Source organism: Bombyx mori, chromosome 3 (assembly GCF_030269925.1).
Source record: "Bombyx mori chromosome 3, ASM3026992v2".
NCBI classification, from domain to species: Eukaryota; Metazoa; Arthropoda; class Insecta; order Lepidoptera; family Bombycidae; genus Bombyx; species Bombyx mori.
In genome coordinates, this window is record NC_085109.1 from 13,148,497 (window position 1) to 13,174,628 (window position 26,132).

The following is a 26,132-nucleotide window of genomic DNA, read 5'->3' on the forward strand; positions in this document are numbered from 1 at the left end:
GTTTTAAGTTTATACAAAATTTTAGGTCTTTTATTTATCGATTGAGGCACTACGAAGTCTGCCGGGTCAGCTAGTAGGAAATATATTTTAAAGTAAAGCTAAAGGGTGTTATTTTGAAGATACATTATGTTCATATTTATTTTTAAAGTGAAGGGTTTGTACAGTCAATTATATCTTCCATATAATTGACTGTTCTAGCATGGTGTGGAGTGTGTGTATCTATATTTTATTTTATACAGACTATATCAAAGAAGAGAGGCCGTCCCAGAACAACTTGGCGTAGCTCAGTAGAGCAGGAACTGCCCAAGACCGATGCCAATGGAAGATATTGTTATGTTAATAGTAGATTACCAGATCTCATATCTGTAACTTAATAAACCCTAACTCTCTGTAAAGTCTACACGTTTAAGAATCCTGAATAAGTTCAGGATGCATCTTCATTTCACAGAAAAATATTTTAGCTTGGAGCCATCAAATGGGAATTCTCATAAAAGAAAAACTTTGAATCTTTTATTTCTTTTTTTTATTAAAAACAGCAGATATGTAAACTTATTATATGTATATTAAATTTAAATTTTTGGACATATTTTTTTATTGTTTGTTGCTTAGATGGGTGGACGAGCTAACAGCCCACTTGGTGTTAAGTAGTTACTGGAGCCCATAGCCATTTACAACGTAAATGCGCCTTGAGATATAAGTTCTAAGGTCTCAAGTGTAGTTTAGTTTAATTATAGTTAGATAAACTTTTTTAATAAAATACAAATCGACATCAGTTGAAATAGCCTCCGCGTCATATTCAACATTCGGCAACGGGCACGCATTTTCCCTCCGAGTTGAAGAGGTATCCAGAATCACAGTGGCAGGTTGCGATGAAAGCCGTCACGCAGCTGGTGTGTTTCAATTCCGGGTCTGCACAGGTCGGCACGCAGGGGTTCAATGTCGTGTGAGCATTTTCAGGACACGCTGTAAAAGACGAAAAACGAATTTAGATAAAAAAAAATAATGCTTAATGCTAATGGGTGGACGAGCTCACTGCCCATCTGCTGTTAAGTAGTCAGCGGAGCCCATAGACATCTACAGTGTAAACGTTGCCACCTATCTTGAGATATAAGGTTCAAGGTCTCAATATAGTTACAACGGCTGCCCCGCCCTTCAAACCGAAACGCGTTACTGCTTCACGGCAGAAACAGGCAGGGCGGTGGTACCTACCCGTACGGACTCACAAGACGTCCTACCACCAGTAAAGATTTTGTTACTGCGTTGCCATCCATCTTAAGACACGAAATTCGATATCTTTTGAATGGATGTGTTGTGTTGATATTATTATAAATTAATGTCATTCATGTAAACCTTACAAGCTCCAGAGACGGTTAGATGGAGGCTAGGACCACGGCGCAAACAAGCAACCGAACAACAAGAAATAGTGACCGTAGTGACCAAAAAGAATATTAAACATTATTTTATGTTTAACTAAGTTCCTCCAGTTGGGTCGGTTTTAGGTAGTTCTAAGAGATAATTGTTAAGCTTAACATATAAAAAAAATATTGTATATAGACATGCTTTAACAAAAACCGACTTCAAATAGAAAAATATATATATTCCAGAACAAGTTAATATACACTAAAAACAATAAGCATCGAAATCGGTTGGCGTGATATTGAGTTATTGAGTTATTCATCTATTTGTCGTGCACGTACTTAATGCAAATTTAAGACTTATATGGTTTTCTCATGGATACCATTACCAGAACTGGATTAAATTGAAACGGGACCACACGGGAAGCGTCAGTTTTCTAATAAAAAAAGAATTATCAAAATAGATTCACACAGCCAAAAGTTATGAGGTAACAAATGGGTAACAAACATAAAAAAACATACAGTCAAATTAAGAACCTCCTTCTTTTTTGAAGTCGGTTAAAATATTTACCATCAATAAACTAAGGTGATTTCAGAACTAAACTATGTGTGAGTGCTGTGAATTTAGCGACCCTAATTGTTCTATGAAGCAAAATATACATAGGAATAATGATTTATATATTTATTTGTAATTTAAAAAAATATAGGTATGACTATTGATCTTTTGATCAGATACAGCACGAGAAACCGTTTTAACTCTATAGGAACTGCAATTAGAAACCATTCGTCCCCCGCCGTATTCGCCAGACCTTGCTCCAACGGACTACCATTTTTTTCGTGATTTGGACAATTTTCTACGCGATAAAAAGTTTTCTTCCCAGAAGGCAGTATAAAATGCTTTTACACAGTTTGTAGAATCAAGATCACCAGAGTTCTATCACAAAGACATAAATGATTCTCCTATTAGATGGCAGCAATGTATAGATAATAATGGTAGATATTTTGATTAAATAAAATGTTAAAAAAAAAAACAATATAAATTTTTCAGTACAAATCGGCAATTTCATACTTTAACTCCTAATACTTCACTATACCTATATAAACAAAAACCTGCATGTATCTAAATTTATATTGATCTACAAACAGTATTTTGGCGTTAGAAAGAAAGAGAAGATTTTACGTCGCTTGATCTTTCAATAATATGGACTACAAAATTAGCATTTTAATAAAATACAAATCGAAATTAGCATTTAAACTGCAATGTCGAATTTGAATTTTAACAATTAACTAGCGACCCGCCCTCGCTTCGCTTCGGAAACTGGAATTTATTATTGATTTCTCCACTATTTAATGGATGTTATTAAACATATAAACCTTCCTCTTCAATCACTCTATCTATTAAAAAAACCGCATCAAAATCCGTTGCGTAGTTTTAAAAATTTAAGCATACATAGGGACAGACAGATTCTGATATAGGGACAGAGAAAGCGACTTTGTTTTATACTATGTAGTGAAGGTGTTAGTTAGACATTAAGATTTTATTCTGATCGAGCCCAAAGAAGTGAATCGTAAATACTTACATTTCTCGAACAAGCTCTTACTGGCTGCGAGAGCCATCAGAGACACGAGCAGAAACATGATGAAGTAATGTTTGGCGGCCATCTTAACGATGTGTTGCGAACTATAGCTCGATAATTCGCAGCGGCTTCTTATATTCGATACGGAAGCGTGGTTGTGTTTGTATAGTGAATTTAGTGATGTTCTGTGTAGAAGATTCATTTAACTTAATAAATTGGGTACAAGGAGTAATGTCATCGAATGACTAATGTTTTGACATTTCAGAAGGACGCCGTGAACTATTAAAATGTGGTTTAACTTCTAGAAAAGTTAAAACGTAGGGTTTATGATATTACACAGTACAAAAGAGAGAAGAGCGCTCATTCTTACGCCGTGCCACCTGCTTCTGCTGCACTATCTTAGTGCCCTCAGAGAAACTGACTGGCGACCCCTATGACTCGTACTGACAAATCACACAAAAACGGCCGAATGGATTTAGATGAAATTATGCGCCTAGTGTTTTTTTATTGCTTAGATGGGTGAACGAGCTCACAGCTCACCTGGTGTTAAGTGGTTACTGGAACTCATCGACATTTACAACGTAAATGCGCCATCCACCTTGAAATGTAACTTCTAAGGTCTCAATATAGTTACAACGGCTGTCCCGCCCTTCAAGCCGAAATGCATAACTGCTTCACGGCAGAAATAGGCGGGGTGTTGGAACCTACCCGTGCGGACTCATATGAGGTCCTACCACCAGTAAAAGTACATGAGTACAGTAAGTGTACATATATCCTAGGATATTTTTTATTAAATTAAGTTAAATTATAATATGAACCGCGCAACACCGCGTTTTTCAGCTGCAATAAATACAACATTGTGTTTGACGGCTTGTGATTTCATGTTCCAAAGTTTCCAAGTAGTTAGAAATAACTGCTATTTAATGATTTAATGTTTTAATGATGAATGATGTATTTAATATTTAATGAACAAGACTGTGATAAAAGTAACTCTTTATCCCGGGAAAGTGTAGCTTGTTTATTTTAATCCTAATTACGAAATTTCAAAGGAATCGCCTCGCGGGATACCGCTGTTGTTATTATAAATTGAGATAATTTTGTATCCGTGTGTACTAATTCGACAGACATTGTTTGTACGCGCGTCGTGACCTTCTCTAACCCTGGCGATATATGTATGATAACTTGTTTTGATGTGTTTCGGAGAACTCTATTTTATTTGAATTGTTTTTTTTTTTTTTTTAACAATACAAAAGGCCAATGTAAAACAGATAATATGCTATCAGCTGATATTTTCAAGGTTGCTTACGCACTTGTATTGTGATCTTGGTATTTATTTTGTGATGTCCACGGGCAGACGGTTTCTTTATGTTTTTTATTGTTTAGACTTAGTGACGGGAGATAGGACGGGTGGTAGGACGTATTGTGAGTCCACACGGGTGGGTACCACCACCCTGTCTATTTCTGCAAGTGAAGCAGTAATGCGTTTCGGTTTGAGGGGTGGGGCAGTCGTTGTAACTATACTGAGACCTTAGAACTCATATCTCAAGGTGGGTGGCAGCATTTACGTTGTAGATGTCTATGGGCTCCGGTATCCACTTAACACTAGGTGGGCTGTGAGCTCGGATAGTTGAACGTGACAACGTCATAAGAAAATACTGATGGAATGGTTTCATTTTTCAAAAGAAAATTTTCATTTTATTTGTTTGATAGATATTTTGTATGGACAATTGACACCACATTCACTTTTCACTGAACTTCATACTTGAAAACATGTAAATGTATTATTGTATAGCAGCTGTCCATGCGGATGCATCGCTCACTCAAGTAGGAGAGAGACAGATGTCGAAGGCTGTCGAACGCGGAGGCCGATTGTCCCTCTTTGTCGCTTGTTCCGCGCTCTCGCTTGCACTTCAAGCCTTAAATGGAACGCCTCAATGAGTCATGTTTTTTCATGCGTGCAGCCGGCTCCATCGAATTATAAGACGTTGTCACGTCAAAAAGAGGAAATAATCAATTCGACCACAATTTTTTTATCTATGTATGTTTCGATTTGTCAAGAATGCTTGAACCGATTCTGATAATTCTTTTTTCTTTTTTTTGTTCGAAAGGGTAGACTTTCCGAATGGTCCTGTAATCATTAAGATCTGATGATGGGATCCTGGAGAAACCCAGAAAAATCTATAATTTTCAAAGCCTATCTTGAAGTGATTTAGGTGTTTCTTGTTATTCTTCTTATTGTGTGCCGCCGCGCACCGTCCGGCCGGCGCCTTGTACATCAATATTACGCGCTCATTAAAATCTTCATAAAATCTTCTCATTAAAATCAAGTGAGGGGAAATTTCTTTAAAACTAAATATGTCAATGTATATGCTAAATTAACATATTAAATTAAATAATGAATAAAGTATTTTTTTGGATAAGAATTAATATCGTCTTTATAAAAACACCTTCAGAAATAATGTTTTATTTTAGAACAAATTTGGTTAGCGTAAAAAGGTTATAGTGAGCCAACCTTAATTAAAATATAATAATATGCTGTCGACTTGCTGTGACTTTTTTTAGAACTTTTATAGGGGAACAATTAGAAATTTTGACAGATTCCGCAGCGCAAAAACCCGTTTTTGAAACATTCTGTATTAGTGCTCCGCTTATATTGCTCTTAACGTGATGTTATACAACCTATATACTTATATAGCCTTCCTCAATAAATGAGCAATCTGACACTGAAAGAATTTTTCAAATCGGACCAGTACTTCCTGAGATTAGCGCGTTCAAACAAACAAACAAACTCTTCAGCTTTATATTAAGTACTAGCTGACCCGGCAGACTTCATAGTGCCTCAATCGATAAATAAAAGACCTAAACTTTTGTATAAAATAAACTAAAAACAAACAAAAGGAATCGTCCGACGGGGGACACATCAAAGGGAAAACAAAATGCATTTTCATATTTATCTACCTTTTAAACCTCTGGACTTCCACAAATAATTTAAAACTAAAATTAGCCAAATCGGTCCAGCCGCTCTCGAGTTTTAGCGAGACTAACGAACAGCAATTCATTTTTATATATATAGATGGATTTAAATACTGACTTAATAACATAGTATTTTGCATATAAGAAAAACAACTTGCTAACCTTGAATGTATCAGATCGAGATGAAATTACATAACAACACTGACTGACTGCTGGACTGCAGGTGAATCCCCACGCTTAGATTTAGAATCTTTAGAGCTCATAAAAACTTATGTCAACAAGTGCCTAATTGAAAAAACCACATGGAATCCATGTTTGTTATCACGGTTTGGTTCTAATGAGCATGTATTTTTTGTGTTTATTTTGTTTTTCAAATGTTTTTCTTCCTGGCCTCCTCCTATCAGTACATTTTTGAAGGTCATTATTTTTTTTATCGCTTAGGTGGGAGTACGAGCTTACGGTCCAACTAATGTTAAGTGGTTACCGGAGCCCATAGACATCTACAACGTAAAATGCCGCCACCTACATTGAGATATGAGTTCTAAGGTCTCAGTACAGTTACAACGGCTGCCCCACCCTTCAAACCGAAACGCATTATTGCTTTACGGCCGAAACAGGCAAGGTGGTTTCATTATCATTTTGCGGGTTTTCATTTTTATTAAACTAGATCTGAGGTTGTGTTGCTTGGATGAGCTTTCTATCTGAAGATATGGGCATGCTTTCGCCGATAACAAATTGATATCACTTTTACAGACCTTCAATAAATAGCTGTCTAATGACAAAAGTTCTATACCACGCGTAAGTCAGTTGAACTTATGAGAAATGGATGCAGACAAGATAAGAGTGTCGATAAATTTATTCTTTAGCTGAGCATCCTATACAATTTTGTATTTCGTGACGTGTGTTAAAAAAAACCCATTGTGAATGAAAATGAGAGACAATTTGTTAAAATGCGGTAGGCAGCGGCTTGGCTCTGCCCCTGGCATTGCTGAAGTCCATGGGCGACGGTAACTACTCACCATCAGGTGGGCCGTATGCTCGTCTGCCTACAAGGGCAATAAAAAAAATAAAAAAAACGTAATACGTGTTATAAAAGATATTCAATTACGCAGATAAGCCCGATGACACACACACACACGTACATTGAAAATCACTAGTCGCTATGTTAGCGGTTTTGTTTAGTTACAGTTTAGTATAAAAGGGGACCCATTGGATTACAGAGCTATAGTTATTCGAGAGTTGTAGTTTGAAAAAGATACTGAGATACTTACGAAGATGGCCGCCAAACAATACTTTATCGTGTTCCTGATTGTCGCCCTGATGACTCTTGGTGCCAGCACTGCTGACGATGGTACGTGTGTTTTTGATGCTTGTGTTTTTTTATCTAACCTATCTTTCGTTTATCATTTAAAATAATCACCGAACCTATCTATTTTAATCCCGCCAAATCCTCTATAATTAGAATTATAATTTATCTTTTATCTGTATATATAAAAATGAATTGCTGTTCGTTACTCTCGCTAAAACTCGAGAACGGCTGGACCGATTTGGCTAATTTTGGTCTTGAATTATTTGTGGAAGTCCAGAGAAGGTTTAAAAGGTAGATAAATATGGAAATGCTCGGAATTAAATAAAAATAACAATTTTGTTTTCCCTTTGATGTGTCCCCCGTCGTTTAGGTCTTTTATTTATCGATTGAGGCATTACGAAGTCTGCCGGGTCAGCTAGTATACTATAAACCATAAGAGGTTGTTAGGAAATTAATAGCGTGGTGGTTTTGAGGTCAGTGTGCAAGTTTTTTTTTTACTGGGACCCCTTCGACTTCATGTTTCAATGTAATGACAGCGTTCATGTCAGCCAAGGAGCGCTTTACATTGAGAGAGCGGTGAACTCGTCTGCCCATCTTAGTTGATTCAGCGTTACGATCTACTAAAGACGCCTTTGTTGATACGATCGATGACATCGACGTGGTGAGGTCGGTTGGACCGCGGCCGCAACTTGTTACGAGAAGTATCGTGCGCCGAAGAACAATGTACATTCTAAACTAACTCAGACCGTTTCTTGGGTATTGCAGGGTGTCCCGAGAATGCTCATTGGACTGATGACCCCTGCGCGAAGACCTGCGACGACCCATACTTGACTAACACCGTTTGCATCGCCGCCCTCATTCCAACCTGCCACTGTAACAGCGGCTTAGTCTTCAACGCGGAGAGAAAATGTGTACCCATTTCGGATTGTTAAACGATGTCACAACGATTTATAGCCTTATTCGTGATTTTATTAAATACTAGATGATTTTTGATAACGCCATCTGTTGTGTCTTTAAAGCAGTTAGTTGCTCTCAATTAAGAAAAATAGTCTATTATTATTATTCGCCAATAGATGTCGGGAAGAGTCATAAAGTTGATTATCGATAACACGAATAAAACAACATTTTCTGAAAATAAATCGTAGCTAGATCGAATTATCGCCCCCGAAATCCCCTGTATACTAAATTTTATGAAAATCGTTGGAGCCGTTTTAGAGATTCAGATTATATAAGTACCTATATATTAATTTACAAGAATTTCTCGTTTAAAGATAATTGCTCGATAATAATAATAATAATAAGATTCAATCTGGTTTTTCTTTTTCTTGTTTAAATTCTATTTACCAAGTTATCAACTTAACTTTTTTTTTTTTTATTACTTAGATGAGTGGACGAGCTCACAGCCCACCTGGTGTTAAGTGGTTACTGGAGCCCATAGACATCTACAACGTAAATGCGCCACCCATCTTAAGATATAAGTTCTAAGGTCTCAATTATAGTTACAACGGCTGCCCCACCCTTCAAACCGAAACGCATTACTGCTTCACGGCAGAAATAGGCAGGGTGGTGGTACCTACCCGTGCGGACTCACAAGAGGTCCTACCACCAGTAATTACGCAAATTATAATTTTGCGGGTTTCATTTTTATTACACGATGTTATTCCTTCACCGTAGAAATCAATCGTGAACATTTGTTGAGTACGTATTTCATTAGAAAAATTGGTACCCGCCTGCGGGATTCGAACACCGGTGCATCGCTCAACACGAATGCACCGGACGTCTTATCCGTAAAGCCGAATTTACATTACGAAATTAGTGGCGTGAAATTAATTTCGTGACATTAGTTTTACTAACAGTTTCACGTGTAATTTAATACTTTCGTAATGCATGCATTAATTTCATGCATGGAAATTAGTTTCGTGCCCTGCGCGATTTTTTGGTGAAATTAATGTCATGCAACTAATTTCATAGTGTAAACGCGACGTGAAACTAATGTCGCGAAAGGGCCTGCGCTGTGCGGACGTGTGTATTGTTAGTTCGGACGCGCTTCAAGCATTGAAAATGGCAAACCAATGATGGAATACAGAAAAAAAAAGTGTGTGTGTCCGCTCCGACGCACGACTGGAGTTTACTGGATATAAAAAAAGTGTGTGTGTCCGCTCCGACGCACGACTGGAGTTTACTGGATATAAAAAATTAAACGAAACAATACGAGAAATAGTTCTATATTACGACAACACGATACACTACAGATTATTAACAAATTAACGAGACACAAAACAAACGACTAACAAATATATGAAAATACAATAATGAGAGAAACGCGCGATCAGTACGAGGCTTTGTGGCGGACTGCCGGCGCAGCAGCCCGGCGTCACCTGCGATAACGCGGCCGCGCGTTGGCTCCTGATTGGCGCGCGCACGCATCACGCAATCAGGAGCCAATCAGGCGCATAACGCATTTCGTGTGACATGCTAGTACGATTTTGATTGGCGCGCGCACGCATCACGCAATCAGGAGCCAATCAGGCGCATAACGCATTTCGTGTGACATGCTAGTACGATTTTGGTCCCCATAATTTTCATACCCCGGGCCTATATATGTAAATCGATTCTAAAGGAGTAAACTCCAAAAAAAGTGTGTGTGTCCGCTCCGACGCACGACTGGAGTTTACTGGATATAAAAAATTAAACGAAACAATACGAGAAATAGTTCTATATTACGACAACACGATACACTACAGATTATTAACAAATTAACGAGACACAAAACAAACGACTAACAAATATATGAAAATACAATAATGAGAGAAACGCGCGATCAGTACGAGGCTTTGTGGCGGACTGCCGGCGCAGCAGCCCGGCGTCACCTGCGATAACGCGGCCGCGCGTTGGCTCCTGATTGGCGCGCGCACGCATCACGCAATCAGGAGCCAATCAGGCGCATAACGCATTTCGTGTGACATGCTAGTACGATTTTGATTGGCGCGCGCACGCATCACGCAATCAGGAGCCAATCAGGCGCATAACGCATTTCGTGTGACATGCTAGTACGATTTTGGTCCCCATAATTTTCATACCCCGGGCCTATATATGTAAATCGATTCTAAAGGAGTAAACTCCAATAAAATCGACGTCGAGTCCTTGAATTATCGAAATGTTCGTATAAAACTCTTTGCATGAAGCCTCAAGCATTCTTCTTAAACATCACATCTCCAAAAAGTATTTTTTTCACTTCTCGAACTGTCCACGTTTCGGCAGCGCTTATAGATATGTCGGGGATTATTGTATTCTATTTAATTTTTTTTCCTAGCTAAGCTGATAGCCTTGAGAGGCTATTTCAGCTTCCTCCTAATGTGTATGTGAGCTCATGGGGCTCAAACCGGAGTGATGCTAACACTGACCCTAGCAAGACCTGTGCTTCCCAGAATCTACCACCGGATCGGAAACGCGACCCACTGAGAAGATGCGGCGAGAAACTCAGTGGGCTTGTATTCTATGTGAAATGTTATTGTTAATGAATGTAATATAGATATAAGATCTGAAGTAAATGAAATAAATAAATACAAACAAAAAATTGTTGTAACGAGCCCAGTCTTAGTGGTCTTAGCTATGTTTCTATTTGATGCCTATAATATTTGGCTCCTCAGTAGCCTACGATTAGCCAGAGAAATAAACGTTGACTGGTCTGACGAAGTCGAAGTAGCCTTAGCGATACGATTTTATTTAAAAAAAAGTGTGTGTGTCCGCTCCGACGCACGACTGGAGTTTACTGGATATAAAAAATTAAACGAAACAATACGAGAAATAGTTCTATATTACGACAACACGATACACTACAGATTATTAACAAATTAACGAGACACAAAACAAACGACTAACAAATATATGAAAATACAATAATGAGAGAAACGCGCGATCAGTACGAGGCTTTGTGGCGGACTGCCGGCGCAGCAGCCCGGCGTCACCTGCGATAACGCGGCCGCGCGTTGGCTCCTGATTGGCGCGCGCACGCATCACGCAATCAGGAGCCAATCAGGCGCATAACGCATTTCGTGTGACATGCTAGTACGATTTTGATTGGCGCGCCCACGCATCACGCAATCAGGAGCCAATCAGGCGCATAACGCATTTCGTGTGACATGCTAGTACGATTTTGATTGGCGCGCGCACGCATCACGCAATCAGGAGCCAATCAGGCGCATAACGCATTTCGTGTGACATGCTAGTACGATTTTGGTCCCCATAATTTTCATACCCCGGGCCTATATATGTAAATCGATTCTAAAGGAGTAAACTCCAAAAAAACATAAACAACGAATATTACATGAATTCTAAAAACCGTTTAACATTACAACGACTCTTGAAAATCCCAATCGTACGCTTCATACGAATAAATAATGAATTAAATTAAATATACAAACCTGCAATATTCGCAGCGAATAAAGCGAATATGAAAAACAATATAAACAGATTCTTCGAAGCCATAACTGCGTAGTAATAACTAGTTGATACCAACTTCCCCGCTAGACGCTCTGCGCGATACTAAATTAAAAATGATAAATTCAAATTCTTTTTTATTTACCGGTTGTATGTAATATTGCAAGATACAATATGTGTATTTGTGTACCGCGGCCACAATAGCAGCGTGGAACGCGAAAAAAACAATTAAATGAATGACTTATCTAAGATCGCAGGAGATCGCTTCGAACCAGACTCTCTTCGCTGTACCACGAGTATATATTTGGTTTGTACGAGAATGGTCTGGCCTTGAGCGATCACGGGAGCCCTTGAGTAACGCAATTTGAAACTGGGCGCTTCCATTCAGTGTTTACTTTGATTTTTGTCGTACTGATGTGTGACCTGAAGAACAGGATCACTATAGAGTGTTGCTTTTTTTTCCTACCTAAGCTGATGATAGCCTTGAGAGGCTATTTCAGCGTAACCTTTACTAGTAGGTGAGCTCACGGGGCTCGAACCAGAGTGATGCTAACACTGATCCTAGCAAGAGCAGTGCTTCGCAGAATCTACCACCGGATCGGAAATGCGACCCACTGAGAAGATCCGGCAAGAAACTCAGTGGGCTGTGTCTATGAGTTAATTCGCTCGTCGAGCCCTTTGTCGCAAGCGACAGGTTCGACGAGGACGGTGACCGGGAGTGTTGCGAGGAGTCAACAATATACACGTAGAAAAGTGATTATTATATGGTAGAAATAAAAGGCTTTTGTACCGGAGACAAAAATGGTTATTTTAAGGTAGATGATAAAAGGCTTTTTCGTTGGAGAAAAAAAATCGGTAAATACTTCATCTCCGATTGCTTAGAAGAAGAGGACAGTTTACGGAACCCTAAAAAAGTAACTCGATTACTAAGATAATAAACCGATGCTTTTTATGTACTTAATAGGGGTGTACTATTGGCGTATTAATTGAAATTGTAAACACTAAATCCATTATTCATCATTCGATAGGCAGTTAAAAAGATAATAAACCTCATTAATTAGATTAAAAATGAATAATCACCTACAGTAGTTAATGCCCAAGACCACTTCCAAAAAGTTTCTGCACTAAACCTGGTGTGAAAACAATACAATCTCAATGTTGCCAACAGGTAAAAATACAAAAAAAATGATCATTACACGTGCGATCTTAATTAGATAGAGCTAACAAACAGAACCTGATAAATAATCCGTATTTTGTTGCTCAATACTGGCCCAACTGATAATAAGTGGATACCGTGGCTGTTGGTATAACTGGCCGATATACTTATATGTAAGTATTCAGGATTTTGATTATATCCGATTTTTGTAAAATAAAATAAGTATGTTTACAATGAATAAATTTAGTTATAAATTGTATAACGATGATATATTTCTTAATAATTTCGTTCCAAACACTCCAATTGACAAGATGTATTTTATTTTTATTTTATTGTAAGCAATGATTTTTGCGAGTCGTGTATAGTTTAGTTAAAACTAAATTTTACGACTTAAGCACGCCTGTATTTTCGTGTCGTAGTTTATTATTCAAAAAATCGATTACGATAAACCGTTGGGCGGTACTCGGTCGAATATTCAAGTATCGATGAATAATACATTAGTTGTTCGTGAGCCCGTGCTACGTAATTTGTCTCAAGAATGATAACTATCTGGCAAGGAGACATAACTATGCCGGGCCTTGTCACGCATGCTCTCACTTTCATTTTAGGGCGGGTTTTTTCCCTATCAACCAGCTCAGTGGTGGGCAAACATTTTTAATGGCGGGTCACAAAGTTTAAGAAGTTCTAGAGGAGGGTAGAATTTATAGAAAAATGCATTTTGTATTAAAGCTTATTGGCGTGTGAGACGTGAGGCGTGTGTTGGTTAGGTGAAAGGAATGGTTTTTTTCCAATAATAAACTAATACCTGTGACAGACTGCCGAGATAATTATTAATGATGGCAAGTTAATTATGAGAAAATGAAAGCTCAAAACACCCCTGACGAATTGGAGCTTTCTAAAAATTCGAAGATTTTCAATTATAAACGTCAGATTTTATTTTACGCGCCAAAATTCTGACTAGATTATTTAGGATGTATCTCGGCGGGCCGGATTAAATACTTCCGCTGGCCGGAGTTGGCCCGCGGGCCGTACTTTGCCCAACACTGAACTAGCTGGTAGTCTAAGAGGGACTGTTCCATCTCCGCTGTGACTGGTAGGTGAACTCACGGGTTCAACCTGAGAGAATTTACTAACACTAGCCGTAGCAAGAGCAGTGGCTTCGCGGAATCTACCAGTGAATCGGAATCGTGATCCACTGCGTGCTTGCCTAAAAGCACGGAGAGCTGTGTGCTTAGTGCGAGTTTTTTAACGTTCTCGATAGCGTAAAACTTAACTCAAATTTTTTTTTTTATGCAGTTGGAACAGCACCCCCAGTGGTTAACGTAGGCAAACGTTCCAACTCGCACAAGCACGGAGGAGGTAGCCAACCTGCGGTCGCAACTAGAGCGGCTGCAGGCAGAAAATGGGGAGCTAAAGATGGAAAGCGTGCGTGTGAGAGAGGAGCTGACAAATATGCGTGCGACCCTCGACGGGGTCGTAGGTTGCCAGAGCAACTCTATACTTCCGCCACCCCCCCAAGTTGACATTCTGGAGGAAAAGGATAAGGAAATCGAGGAGCTGAAGCGGAAACTCATGATCCTGGAGGCCCGCACCTCCAATGTTGAGCGCGCGAGGCCATTGCTGGCGCACGAGCGCCCCGCGACGATACCATCGTCACGCGGAACAGTGGCGGCACCAGCGCCTTCAAAAGCCACAGCGACCAAAGTGAGTGCAGCACCCGCGACGCGCGCGCTGGCTAACTTGGCCACACCGGTCAAGTCTGCTAGCAGGCGAGTGCATGCTCAGCCTGCAAGGTCGCCGACCGCCGCTCCTGCCCCACTTCAAACAGCAAAAGCGGGGCCTGGTAGGAGCCGCGCAAAGCAAAAGAGGGGCATGAACGCCACCAAGCAGGCGCAGACCCCCCAGCCACGTCCACTACCCCCCGCCCCGTCCAACATGAACGAGGCGTGGACGACTGTGGTGAGGCGGGGTGGAAGGAAAGCGCAAGCCTCACTTGACCCTCGGCTCGTCCCTGCGGCCGCCGCTCCCCAGGCTATAGGTCGAACGGTAGCTGGGACTAAGAAGAAGGGGCGGAAGCCAAGGAAACCGCGCGCCCCACGGTCGGCGGCAGTCGTTTTAGAGCTGCTGCCGGCTGCGAAGGAAAAAGGCCTCACTTACGGGGAGGTGATGGCCCAGGCGCGCTGTAGCGTAGATATAGACGCTATAGGCGTAGAGGGTGGCATCCGAGTCCGGCACACGGCCAACGGGGCTCGGCTGCTTGAATGTCCCGGTGCCGACTCCGGCGTGGCTGCGGACAAACTGGCGACCCGGCTTCGTGAAATCCTGCCGGACTCGCAAGTCGTGCGAATCGAAAGGCCCGTCAGGATGGCAGACATTAAAGTGACGGGCCTGGATGAGTGCGCCACTAAGGTGGAAGTGGCCGCCGCTATTGCATCGCAGGGTAACTGCGCCCTCGCACAGGTGAAGGTGGGAGAGCTCCGGAGTTGTTACTCTGGGACCTTCACTGTGTGGGCGCGTTGCCCTGTGCAGGCTGCCATCCTCTTGGCCACGCCTCCACAGGTTCGGCCTGCCGACTCGCCGGGAAAGCTGCGCGTGGGTTGGGTAATAGCCCACGTGCAGCTGCAGGAGGCACGTCCATGGCGATGCCTCCGGTGCTTTGGCACCGGGCACGGCCTCGCCAGGTGCCCGTCGTCTGTGGATCGCAGCGGACTTTGCTTTCGCTGCGGTCAGCCCGGACACAAGGCAGCCTCCTGCACCGCTGCCGCACCGCACTGCGTGTTGTGCGACGCAGTGAAGCGGCGGGCCGATCATCGGGCCGGGGGTCCGGCCTGTCTTTCCGCACCCTCCTCCACTAAGAGGAGGCGTGGCGGAAAAAAGAAAAAGAAGATAGAGGAAGAGCCGGCTGCGTGTGAAACAGCCGGCCGGTCAGTTCCCGCCGCGGCCCTCGGGCCGCAAGGCGGGACGGAAGACGAGGGAGCGATGGACGTGACACCTCAATAATGGATCACGTCCATCGCTTCCTTCAAGCGAACGTGAACCACTCCGCCAGGGCGCAGGATCTCCTCGTCCACACCATGGCGGAGTGGTTCATCGACATCGCTATCGTCGCGGAGCCATACTTCGTACCTCCCGACCGGGAGGATTCCTGGGCCGGAGATGTTGATGGATCCGTGGCGATCGTGATGCGACAGTCAGCGGCATTGCCCCCCCTTGGAATGGTGGCCAGGGGATCCGGGTATGTCGTAGTTAGGGTTGACGAAACCGTCGTGATCGGGGTGTACTTCTCTCCGAACAGGAGTCTCGCCGAGTTCGAGCGGTTCCTGGGTGGGCTCGAGGCGTTGGTTCATCGCTTCGAGTCTCGCCCGGTGATACTAGCGGGGGACCTCAATGCTAAATGCACAGCGTGGGGCTCCCCCCGCACGGACTCGCGTGGCGAGTTCCTGTCGGAGTGGGCCTTCGCGACCGGCCTCTGTCTTCTAAACAGAGGTTCGGTCGCGACCTGCGTGCGGTGGAACGGGGAATCACACGTGGACGTGTCGTTCGCGTCTCCGTCCGCCGCGCGCCGTGTCCGTGGCTGGCGTGTCCTCGAGGGGGCGGAGACGCTCTCGGACCATCGGTTTGTCCGATTCGAGCTCTCCGTTTCCACCTCGTTGAACGCGCCGGCCGAAGACGCCCGCGGCGAGGAGGAGCTCCCGCGTAGTACCCCCCGATTATTCCCGCGATGGGCACTGAAGCGCCTGAATAAGGTGCTCGCGGTGGAGGCGGCCACTGTGGCCGCGTGGGCGCCGATGCCCGCGCGTCTAGTGGACGTGGAGTTGGAGGCCGACTGGTTCCGGGGTACGATGCGTCGCGTCTGCGATGCTGCGATGCCCCGGGTCAGCGGTCGCGCTTCACGTGGCGGTGCGTATTGGTGGACGCCCGCGATCGCACTCCTCAGAGAGGAGTGCGTGCGGGCACGCCGCCGAAGCGCCCGCCACCGCCGTCGCCGTCTTCGCGATACAGATTTCGCGGAGGTGGCGGCCCGCCTGCATGCCGACTGCCGTGAGAAGCAGGAGGCTCTGCGGCGGGCCATCGGCGAGGCCAAGTCTCAGAGCATGAAGACGCTCCTGGAGACGCTCGATCAGGATCCCTGGGGGCGCCCGTACCAGACGGTACGCAAGAAATTGCGACCGTGGACGCTCCCGGTGACGGAGCGTCTCCAGCCTCAGCAGCTGCGGGATATTGTCTCCGGGCTGTTCCCGCGGATGGAGAGGGACTTCGAGCCCCCCTTCATGGGCGTGCCGCCACGCAATGACGTGGGCGGTGATGCCCCTGCTGAGGTGGTCCCTCCGAGCATCTCGGAGGAGGAGATTCGTGCGGCCGTGTTGAGGATGCGGAGGAAAGACGCGGCCCCCGGCCCTGACGGTGTTCACGGTCGGGTTTGGGATTTGGCCTTCGGTGCCCTTGGGGACCGGCTCGTGCGGCCCTTTGAAGCCTGCCTCGAGTCGGGACGGTTTCCAAAGCAGTGGAAGACGGGCAGACTTGTTCTGCTGAGGAAGGAGGGACGCCCTGCGGACTCACCTGCGGGGTATCGTCCCATCGTGTTGCTGGACGAGGCGGGAAAACTGCTCGAGCGGGTGGTGGCCGCCCGCATCGTCCAGCATCTGACGGGGGTGGGTCCCGATCTGTCAGCGGAGCAGTTTGGATTCAGGGAGGGCCGCTCGACCATCGACGCGGTGATGCGCGTGCGTGCCCTCTCTGATGAGGCTGTCGGCCGGGGCGGGGTTGCACTGGCGGTGTCTCTTGACATCGCCAACGCGTTCAACACCTTGCCCTGGTCGGTGATCGCAGGGGCGCTGGAGTATCACGGCGTCCCTGCGTATCTCCGTCGGCTGATCGGGTCCTACCTCGAGGACAGGTCGGTCGTGTGCACCGGGCACGGTGGGGCGGTGCTCCGCTTCCCCGTCCAGCGCGGTGTTCCACAGGGGTCGGTCCTTGGCCCTCTCTTGTGGAACATCGGCTACGACTGGGTCTTGCGTGGCGCCCTAAGCACTCCTCTCCCGGGTCTGAGCGTAGTTTGCTACGCGGACGACACTTTGGTCGTGGCCCGGGGGAGGGACTTGCGAGAGTCTGCCCGTCTTTCCTGCGCGGGGGTGGCCTTCGTCATCGGCAGGATCCGAAGGCTGGGTCTGGAGGTGGCGCTCGATAAATCCCAGGCCCTGTTGTTTCACGGGGCCCGGAGAGCGCCGCCTCAGGGGGCCCACCTCGTGATCGGAGGCGTTCGCGTCGAGATCGAGGCGACCGGGTTGCGGTACCTCGGTCTCGTACTGGACGGTCGTTGGAGCTTCCGCGCTCACATTGAGAGATTAGGTCCCCGACTGATGGCGGCCGCCGGCTCGCTGAGTCGGCTGTTGCCGAACGTCGGGGGGCCTGACGTGGTGGTGCGCCGCCTCTACACGGGGGTGGTGCGGTCGATGGCACTGTACGGGGCTCCCGTGTGGTGCCACGCCCTGACCCGCGACAACGTTGCGGCGTTGCGACGTCCGCAGCGCGCGATTGCGGTCAGGGCGGTTCGTGGATACCGCACCGTCTCGTTCGAGGCGGCGTGCGTACTAGCTGGGACGCCTCCCTGGGACCTGGAAGCGGAGGCGCTCGCTGCGGATTACGCGTGGCGATGCGATCTCCGCTCCAGGGGGGAGCCGCGTCCTGGTGCGGCGGAAGTTCGAGCGCGGAAGCTTCAATCTCGGCGTTCCGTGCTCGAGGCGTGGTCTCGCCGCCTGGCGGACCCCGCCTACGGGCGACGGACCGTCGAGGCGATCCGCCCGGTCCTCTCGGACTGGGTGAATCGCGACCGAGGACGTCTCACTTTCCGAGCGACGCAGGTGCTCACGGGACACGGCTGTTTCGGTCGCTACCTGCACCTCGTCGCCCGGAGGGAGCCGACTCCGAAGTGCCACCACTGCAGTGGCTGCAACGAGGACACGGCGGAGCACACGCTCGCGTACTGCCCCGCTTTCGCGGAGCAGCGCCGCGTCCTCGTTGCAAAAATAGGACCGGACTTGTCGCTTCCGACCGTCGTGGCTAGGATGCTCGGCAGCGACGAGTCCTGGCAGGCGATGCTCGACTTCTGCGAGTCCACCATCTCGCGGAAGGAGGCGGCGGAACGGGAGAGGGAGAGCTCTTCTTCCCTCTCGGCGCCGTGCCGCCGCCGTCGGGCCGGGGGCCGGAGGAGGGCGTTTGTCCAGCTCCAGCCCCTATGAGGAGGCAGTTTCCTCCCGGTGATGGTCACGGGGCGACCTAAGGGGGTTGAGGCTGCGCCGCACGCTACCGTCACTCTAGCGCGCTGGCACCAGGAGGACGGGACGGCGCGTCGGCGGCTGCGGACTGCGATGCGGTCCGCATTTTCGTCGTCGCTGTCGTCGCCGAACATACTGTTGAAGAGCAACCCGGTCGGCGGTGTATCGCGTTCCGACCTGGCAGGCTGGTTCTGGCCCAGCGGGGTATCCCGGAACACCAGCGGCACCGCCCGGGCGGCCTGGTAGGGCCGCCGTACCGCGGAGACCGACGTCGTTGGTTGTCGACTATCGCCTCGACGACCCGTCGGTCGGGCGTCCTCGGGGTGGCGCCGCGTGTCTGGTTGTAGTGTTGACCGCGGGAACCCCCCTACTCTGTCCAGGTTCTGACCCCGGACGGAGATCGGACGTCGGGTGTAAGAGTGCAGGGGAGTCGTTTAGTGGGTGGGCCCTAAAATCCTTGGGCCCGCGATCTGCTCTCAACACCTGCAGATCGTTAAGTCTCACATACCCCGCGCGCCCCCTAGGCGCGGGGACCTCGTAGGAGGTTCGGCCCTCTACCCGAAAAAAAAAAAAAAAAAAAAAGGCAAACGTTCCAACTCCGTTGAGAACATTAAAAAACTCGCACTAAGCGAGCGACGAGCGAATTAACCCATAGATACTGCCCACTGAGTTTCTCGCCAGATCTTCTCAGTGGGTCGCTTTTCCGATACGGTGGTAGATTCTGTGAAGCACTGCTCTTGCTAGGGTCAGTGTTAGCATCACTCCGGTTTGAGCCCCGTGAGCTCAACTACTAGTTAAGGTTATGCTGAAATAGCCTCTCAAGGCTATCAGGTAGGTAGAAAAAAAATAAAAAATAAAAAGATACAGAACATCCCACAACACTTTTTTTTTATTGCTTAAATGGGTGGACGAGCTCACAGCCCACCTGGTGTTAAGTGGTTACTGGAGCCCATAGATATCTACGACGTAAATGCGCCACCAACCTTGAGATATAATTTGCTTTGTATTGCCCCGTCGCCTGAATCGGACAAATAGAACGCTAATTACTATATCGACGAACAAAGCGAAAAATTTTAACACTTGTGCAACTAACTATTTTACTTCAGTATCTTCGATTGTGAAGAAGGAAATACATTTTATATTTTTGCTTTCAAATTAATGATCTTAATATTGAAAGTATCTTTTGAAAGATCCATAACCAATTAATTGTGTTCGTGTAAAATTTCATTTTAGTTCCGTGTCTGTCCGTTGTCGGTTCAAGTGTTTTCTTTTATCTATGTAATTTGGTACGGCACGGTAATGTTTTTTAATGAAGAACAATAAAGCAAGGCCATATGTCGCTTTTACAATTGTTCAGAATATGACTTAGGTCTTGTTATTATAATTCAGATGGTTTTTTTTCTTTTTTTTTTTTTTTTTTTTATTGCCCTTGTAGGCAGACGAGCATACGGCCCACCTGATGGTGAGTGGTTACCGTCGCCCATGGACTTCAGCAATGCCAGGGGCAGAGCCAAGCCGCTGCCTACCGCTTAATACTCTCCACAAGCCTCGTTTGAAGAAGGACATGTCATAGCGCTCAGGAAACACCGTGGAGGGGAGCTCATTCCATAGCCGGATGGTACGTGGCAAAAAAGATCTCTGGAAACGCACTGTGGATGACCGCAGTGGCTCCAGGTAGTATGGATGAACTCTACTCCGGTGGCGGGCGGTGCGATGGTAAAAACGAGATGCCGGTATCATCTCGAACAATTCCTCAGAGCACTCCCCATGGAACATACGGTACAAAATACAGAGGGAACCGAAGTCCCTCCGCAGACCCAGAGGCTCCAAACGATCCGTGAGAATGGGATTATCGACAATCCGAACGGCCCGCCTCTGTATGGAGTCAAATGGAAGAAGCTGGTATTTGGGAGCCCCGGCCCAGAGATGGGAGCAGTACTCCACGCGAGGCCGGACTTGTGCTTTATAAAGCAAAAGCCTTTGTCCAGCCGTGAAGTACCGCTTCGCTCTGTTGAGGACTCCCAGCATTTTGGACGCCAACTTGGCTTTGCCTTCCAAATGACTCCGAAACTGGACATCGCTCGAAATGTCGACCCCAAGTATCCCAATACTCTCGGAAGGTTGCAGGGATACTCCTTGGAATTGCGGCGCCATGACAAAGGGGTCCTTCTTCGCAGTGAACGCGCAAACTTGTGTCTTTATCGGGTTGAATTGAACCAAGTTCAATTCACCCCATTCGGAGACTCGCCCCAGAGAGTTCTCCACTTCAGACACAAGTTTTGATCGTCTCTCTTGCACCGCGCTCCGAGAGAGACTCTGATGGCCGATATATCGCGCATCCCCCGTGCTGTCATCCGCATAGCAATGCATGCCATCAATAGACAGCATGTCATTGATATACAGGATGAAAAGCGTGGGGGAGAGCACCGAACCTTGTGGAACGCCAGCGTTAATGGTCATGGTATCAGAGCAGTCACCGTCTACAACGACCGTGATGCTCCGCCCATCCAAAAAGCTAGCGATCCACTTGCAGAGTCCCTCGGGGATTCCGTAAGATGGTAGCTTCGATAGAAGTGCCCTATGCCAGACCCTGTCGAAGGCCTTCGCGATATCAAGGCTCACAGCAAGAGCCTCGCCCTTGCTCTCCAAGGCTTCAGCCCACCTGTGAGTAAGGTATACAAGAAGATCGCCAGCTGAGCGACCGTGACGGAAACCGTACTGTCGGTCACTGATCAGCTGGCGATCCTCAAGATACTTCAGGAGTTGTGTATTTATTATTCGCTCCATCACCTTGGAAAGCAAGGAAGTTATCGCGATAGGCCTATAGCTCGACGGGTCCGACCGGTCACCCTTCTTGGGGATAGGGTGGACGTGGGCGGTCTTCCATGAAGACGGAACCCTGTTAGCGCAATAAGAGAGGCGATACAAACGCGTTAGCGCAGGTGTCAGCTCAGGGGCGCACGTTTTCAGAACCACTGCGGGGATGCCGTCTGGCCCACTCGACTTATGGACGTCCAGGAGTCGAAGCTCCCGCCTAACTGCACACTGTGTGAAGCAGATATCCGGCAGGGAGCTATCACACCGGGGGATGTTCGGTGGTGTGGCACCCCCGTCGTCCACAGTCGAGTTCGAGGCGAAGAGTTTGACCAGAAGGTCAGCCTTCTCTTTCGCGCTGTGGGCCAGAGTGTCATCGGACTTGCGCAGTGGTGGGAGACTAGACCTACAAAAGTTTCCTTCTGCAGCTTTGGCGAGCGACCAAAAAGCACGGCTCCCGGAGGGATAGCTCTTTAATCGCTCGCCAACTCTAGCAATATGGTTATTATGAACTGTTCTAAACGGGTGAATCCAGGTCCTATGTGTATTGGAGCTACTGGAGTCCAGACGTCATGATCACCGCCACCCACCTCGAGATATGAGGACGAAAATGCAATATTTTTTATATAGCGGCATAGAATCTTCAAATTAGGATTAGTAAGGTTTTAAAGATAATATCACGGATTTTGATTTCTGTAACACGATGTTGTTCCTTCACATTTAGCTGCGTAGAAATAATATAATTTTACATAATATATTAATATTCTTTAAAATATAATTTATATAGAGATATTACAGGTTTTAAATGTTGTTTTTGTATCTATTTATATTACAGAAAACTTTTTAATTTTTTTTAATGCATAGTTGGGTGGACGATCTCACAGCCCGCCTGGTGTTAAGTGGTTACCGGCGACCATACATATCTACAACATAAATGCCGCCACCCACCTTGATAGAGATATGAGCGCTAAGACCTCAGTTTAGTTACAACGGCTGCCCCATTCATCAAACCGAAACGCATTACGGCTTCACGGCAGAAATAGGCAGGGTGGTGGTACCCACCCGTGCGGACTCACAAAAGGTCCCTACTACCACTAATAAATTACACAAATTATAATTTTGCGGTTTGATTTTTTTTACACGCTGTTATTCTTACACCGTGGAAGTCAATCGTGAACATTTGTTAAGAAAAATTGGTACGCGCCTGCGAGATTCGAACACCGGTGTATCGCTAGATACGAATGCACCGGACGTCATATCCTTTAGGCCATGACGAGTTCTCTTGAAATAGTACAAAAATAAATTGATCAATACAATCACCTACATACTGCACGCATTAATATTAAAATTATACTAAAATTCTAAACACAGAACATCACTAAATTCACTAACCGAACTAAGCTGCGCGTTCGTGCCGATCATAAAAAAGCCACCACGAATTATCGAGCTATAGTTCGCAACGTATCGTTAAGATGGCCGCCAAACATTACTTCATCATGTTCCTGATCGTGTCTCTGATGGCTCTCACAGTCAGTAAGAGCTGGTTCGAAAACCGTGAGTATTTACGATTTACTTCGTCGTGCTCGACAAGGGTAAAGTTACAGATTAAACACTAGTATTTTTATTGCATTTGTAGACGCCAACTCACCTAGCTGTGGGTGGTTATCATTGCTCGTAGACGATAGCAATACCAAGGTCAAAGCCAAGCCGCTGCCTACTGCCAAGTACTCTCCGCATACCTCGTTTGAAGGAACACATGTCATAACGCCGTGCTTCGCAGAATCTACCACCGGATCGGAAACGTGACCTACTCAGAAGATCCGGCGAGAAACTCAGTGCGCTGTGTCTGTGGGTTAATTCACTCGTCGAGCCCTTCGTCGTAAGCGACGGGTTCGACGAGGGCGGTGACCGGTGCTTGTGGTACCTAAAAGCACCGTTAATGGATCGGGCGGATCCGTAATGACGTGTTCAGGGCGACGTCGACAATGTGAGCTCGTGTGAGATCATGTAAATTGAGTGCATCTGTTTCTCGTATTTTACAGCGTGTCCTGAGAATGCCCATTTGACAATGGACCCCTGCGCGCCGACCTGTGCAGACCCGGAATTGAAACACACCAGTTGTGTGACGGCTTTCATCGCAACCTGCCACTGTGATGATGGCTTCCTCTTCAACAAATCAGGAAACTGCGTGCCTGTTGCTGAATGTTCAAAACAAAACGGTGGCTATTTCAAGTGAATCCGACTTGTGTATTTCGTTTCCAAAATTCATCATTTTTGTTTCCCAAAAACTTAATTTTAGTACTTAATTATCGGCCGTTTGTTATTAAAAAATATGAAGAAAAGAAATAAGATTTTTTTAATTAACATCCCACTTTCGATTGCTTCGCGATAGTATTTAACCTGTGATGTGGTCGATAATCATCCTGGATAAGAACGCGGTAAGATTGCGGTCAGGACGGTTCGCGGGTACCGCACCGTTTCGTTCGAGGCGGCGCACAGTGGGTCGATACTATGATTTGAGTGACTTAGGGACCAACTTTGATTTTTAACAATTTTTTTACGTAGATAGATAGAGCTCGTTAATCTCAATAATAATTGTTTTGGGCAAAAATTACAAAAACTTTATAGTTTGGTCAGAAAAATGTGTTTTGTGATTTTTTTGTATGGAGCGGGTCACATTAAATTAAATTCCTGCTAAGTACCGTGAGGTCCCGCTTTGAAACTTTATTTTTCTTACACCTTGTCTAGTCTACTATCATTTGATGCTATGAACATGTGCATAAAGTTGCAACTCTGCCAAATAAATGGATCGAAAAAAATGAATAAATACATAGAATAAAAACCTTTATTTTTATTTTCGTAAGCGCTTTTAAGTTAAATTTGATATGGATTAGTAAGTAAAAGCACGCAACAATACCCATAATTACATAATACCTAACAAAAATACATTTAGTAGGTCTCTAATTAATCAATATCTCTAAGTATTATATATTTTGTTTCACCATTCGATCTTTAGATCAGAAGACAAAAGAAGATTGTGTAAAATATCCTCATTAGCCGACATTCTACTTATCTTTCTAAAATAACAACTCTCTGTATATTTCCGAAAATCTTTATTGCGAGCTTCCGCTGCCTTTTCCGACAGTTTACCTATAGGAATGGCACGAAAGGCAAAGCTTTTTATTATTGTATATCACTGCCATGTGCCAACAATTTATGGATACTGGAGGGCATATAATACCAGGGATATAAATTAATATACAATTCTGCAGTATATCTACAAAACTCGGAAAAATTGGAAAGGTCCACGCGCTCTCCAGATGCAACTGTCTGAAGAATCACGTGAAACCTCTCTATTAAATTTTTACGTATTCCTGTTATGTGGGCTGTTCCTTCTGCATTCCTGAAAAATCTTCTGGCAGTATTGCCATCATTGGTTATCCTACTTCTTGCTTGACAACATCTATAAGTAAACCGTATTCCTTTTTAATCGCTTAAGGTATATATCTTTCTGATTGATATTTTTTCTTAGTCATCGCCCCTTGCAACTCCGTTTCTTGAAGTCCAAACGATTAGACGTAAACAAAAAAATGTCATTTAAAATAATCTCACAGGAAACTACATAGGATGAAAAAATTGTGAAGTAATAAAATTATATTTACCGATATGAAATAAGTACTCCATGTGTCTTATCCAGGCATGTAAAGATGGCACTCCATACTGGAATATTTCTCCATTATTTTTTCTTTGATAAGCAAGTGACTCCAAAAAAGTCTGACGGTTTTGCTTTGCAAATATCACAGACAGCAGAAAATGTTTCTGACAAATATGAGGTTATTTTGCCGTCTATCATCGTCATGTGCAATTGATGCTTAACTTCAACTTGTTTAATTTTTAATGGCCGAAGTCTTTCTATTTCTTCTGTTATGCTAGCTTTTATAATTGCCACTGTTGACTGCGTTTCTTTTATAAATTTAAACATTATTGGACGGCAACAAAAAGTTGATGAGGGTAGGTCGTTTTCCTAAACAATTGTTCCATCAAATTTCTGAAGCCTTATATGAACTAGACTGGCCAAGAAAATAGATGAGTCATCAAACTCTGTTTCAGTCTTTTGTTTATAATTACTTTGACCTGGGGTTCTATCAAAGCCTATTTGCTTATAAGCAAATACATTTAGTAGGTCTCTAATTAATCAATCTCTGTAATTATCAGGATAGTTAACATTAGTTA

The 26,132-nt window shown here is 45.2% G+C and overlaps 3 protein-coding genes across 15 annotated transcripts; 2 read left to right on the plus strand and 1 right to left on the minus strand.

Moving 5' to 3' along the window:
- Window positions 1–500: 500 nt before the first annotated feature.
- Window positions 501–23,316, minus strand: LOC101738434 (fungal protease inhibitor F-like). Of its 2 annotated transcripts, none has more exons than XM_062677032.1 (3): window positions 23,292–23,316; window positions 2,936–3,117; window positions 501–963 (listed from the first exon to the last, which is right to left on the minus strand). In XM_062677032.1, the coding sequence occupies exons 2-3, from the start codon at window positions 3,015–3,017 to the stop codon at window positions 797–799; spliced, it is 249 nt and encodes an 82-aa protein (XP_062533016.1). In that variant the 5' UTR covers window positions 3,018–3,117; window positions 23,292–23,316; the 3' UTR covers window positions 501–796. The 2 variants fall into 2 exon arrangements, with proteins under 2 accessions (XP_062533016.1, XP_004924401.2); XM_004924344.4 differs by lacking the exon at window positions 23,292–23,316 and adding an exon at window positions 5,891–6,006.
- Window positions 3,072–8,522, plus strand: LOC101738654 (fungal protease inhibitor F-like). 8 transcript variants are annotated; one of them, XM_062677041.1, is made up of 3 exons: window positions 3,072–3,151; window positions 7,126–7,256; window positions 7,980–8,522. In XM_062677041.1, exons 2-3 carry the CDS (start codon window positions 7,181–7,183, stop codon window positions 8,144–8,146), a joined length of 243 nt encoding a protein of 80 aa, XP_062533025.1. In that variant the 5' UTR covers window positions 3,072–3,151; window positions 7,126–7,180; the 3' UTR covers window positions 8,147–8,522. The 8 variants fall into 8 exon arrangements, with proteins under 8 accessions (XP_062533025.1, XP_062533024.1, XP_062533023.1 ...); XM_062677040.1 differs by lacking the exon at window positions 3,072–3,151 and adding an exon at window positions 3,619–3,690; XM_062677039.1 differs by lacking the exon at window positions 3,072–3,151 and adding an exon at window positions 6,011–6,128.
- Window positions 20,194–24,245, plus strand: SPI37 (fungal protease inhibitor F-like). Of its 5 annotated transcripts, none has more exons than XM_021346805.3 (3): window positions 20,194–20,295; window positions 23,271–23,453; window positions 23,942–24,245. In XM_021346805.3, the coding sequence occupies exons 2-3, from the start codon at window positions 23,372–23,374 to the stop codon at window positions 24,133–24,135; spliced, it is 276 nt and encodes a 91-aa protein (XP_021202480.1). In that variant the 5' UTR covers window positions 20,194–20,295; window positions 23,271–23,371; the 3' UTR covers window positions 24,136–24,245. The 5 variants fall into 5 exon arrangements, with proteins under 5 accessions (XP_021202480.1, XP_062530068.1, XP_012544297.1 ...); XM_062674084.1 differs by having other exon boundaries at window positions 20,195–20,335; XM_012688843.4 differs by having other exon boundaries at window positions 20,242–20,381.
- The last annotated feature ends 1,887 nt before the right edge of the window (window positions 24,246–26,132 follow it).

Coding starts and splice junctions, on each gene's coding strand:
- SPI37 (XM_021346805.3), top strand. CDS start 23,372: ATGGCCGCCAAACATTACTTCATCATGTTCCTGATCGTGTCTCTGATG. Junction 23,454..23,941: donor TAAGAGCTGGTTCGAAAACC/GTGAGTATTTAC, acceptor CGTATTTTACAG/CGTGTCCTGAGAATGCCCAT.
- LOC101738434 (XM_004924344.4), bottom strand. CDS start 5,991: ATGAATTGCTGTTCGTTAGTCTCGCTAAAACTCGAGAGCGGCTGGACC. Junction 3,118..5,890: donor GAAGTCCAGAGGTTTAAAAG/GTAGATAAATAT, acceptor TCTTCTACACAG/AACATCACTAAATTCACTAT. Junction 964..2,935: donor TAAGAGCTTGTTCGAGAAAT/GTAAGTATTTAC, acceptor CGTCTTTTACAG/CGTGTCCTGAAAATGCTCAC.
- LOC101738654 (XM_062677041.1), top strand. CDS start 7,181: ATGGCCGCCAAACAATACTTTATCGTGTTCCTGATTGTCGCCCTGATG. Junction 7,257..7,979: donor TGCCAGCACTGCTGACGATG/GTACGTGTGTTT, acceptor TGGGTATTGCAG/GGTGTCCCGAGAATGCTCAT.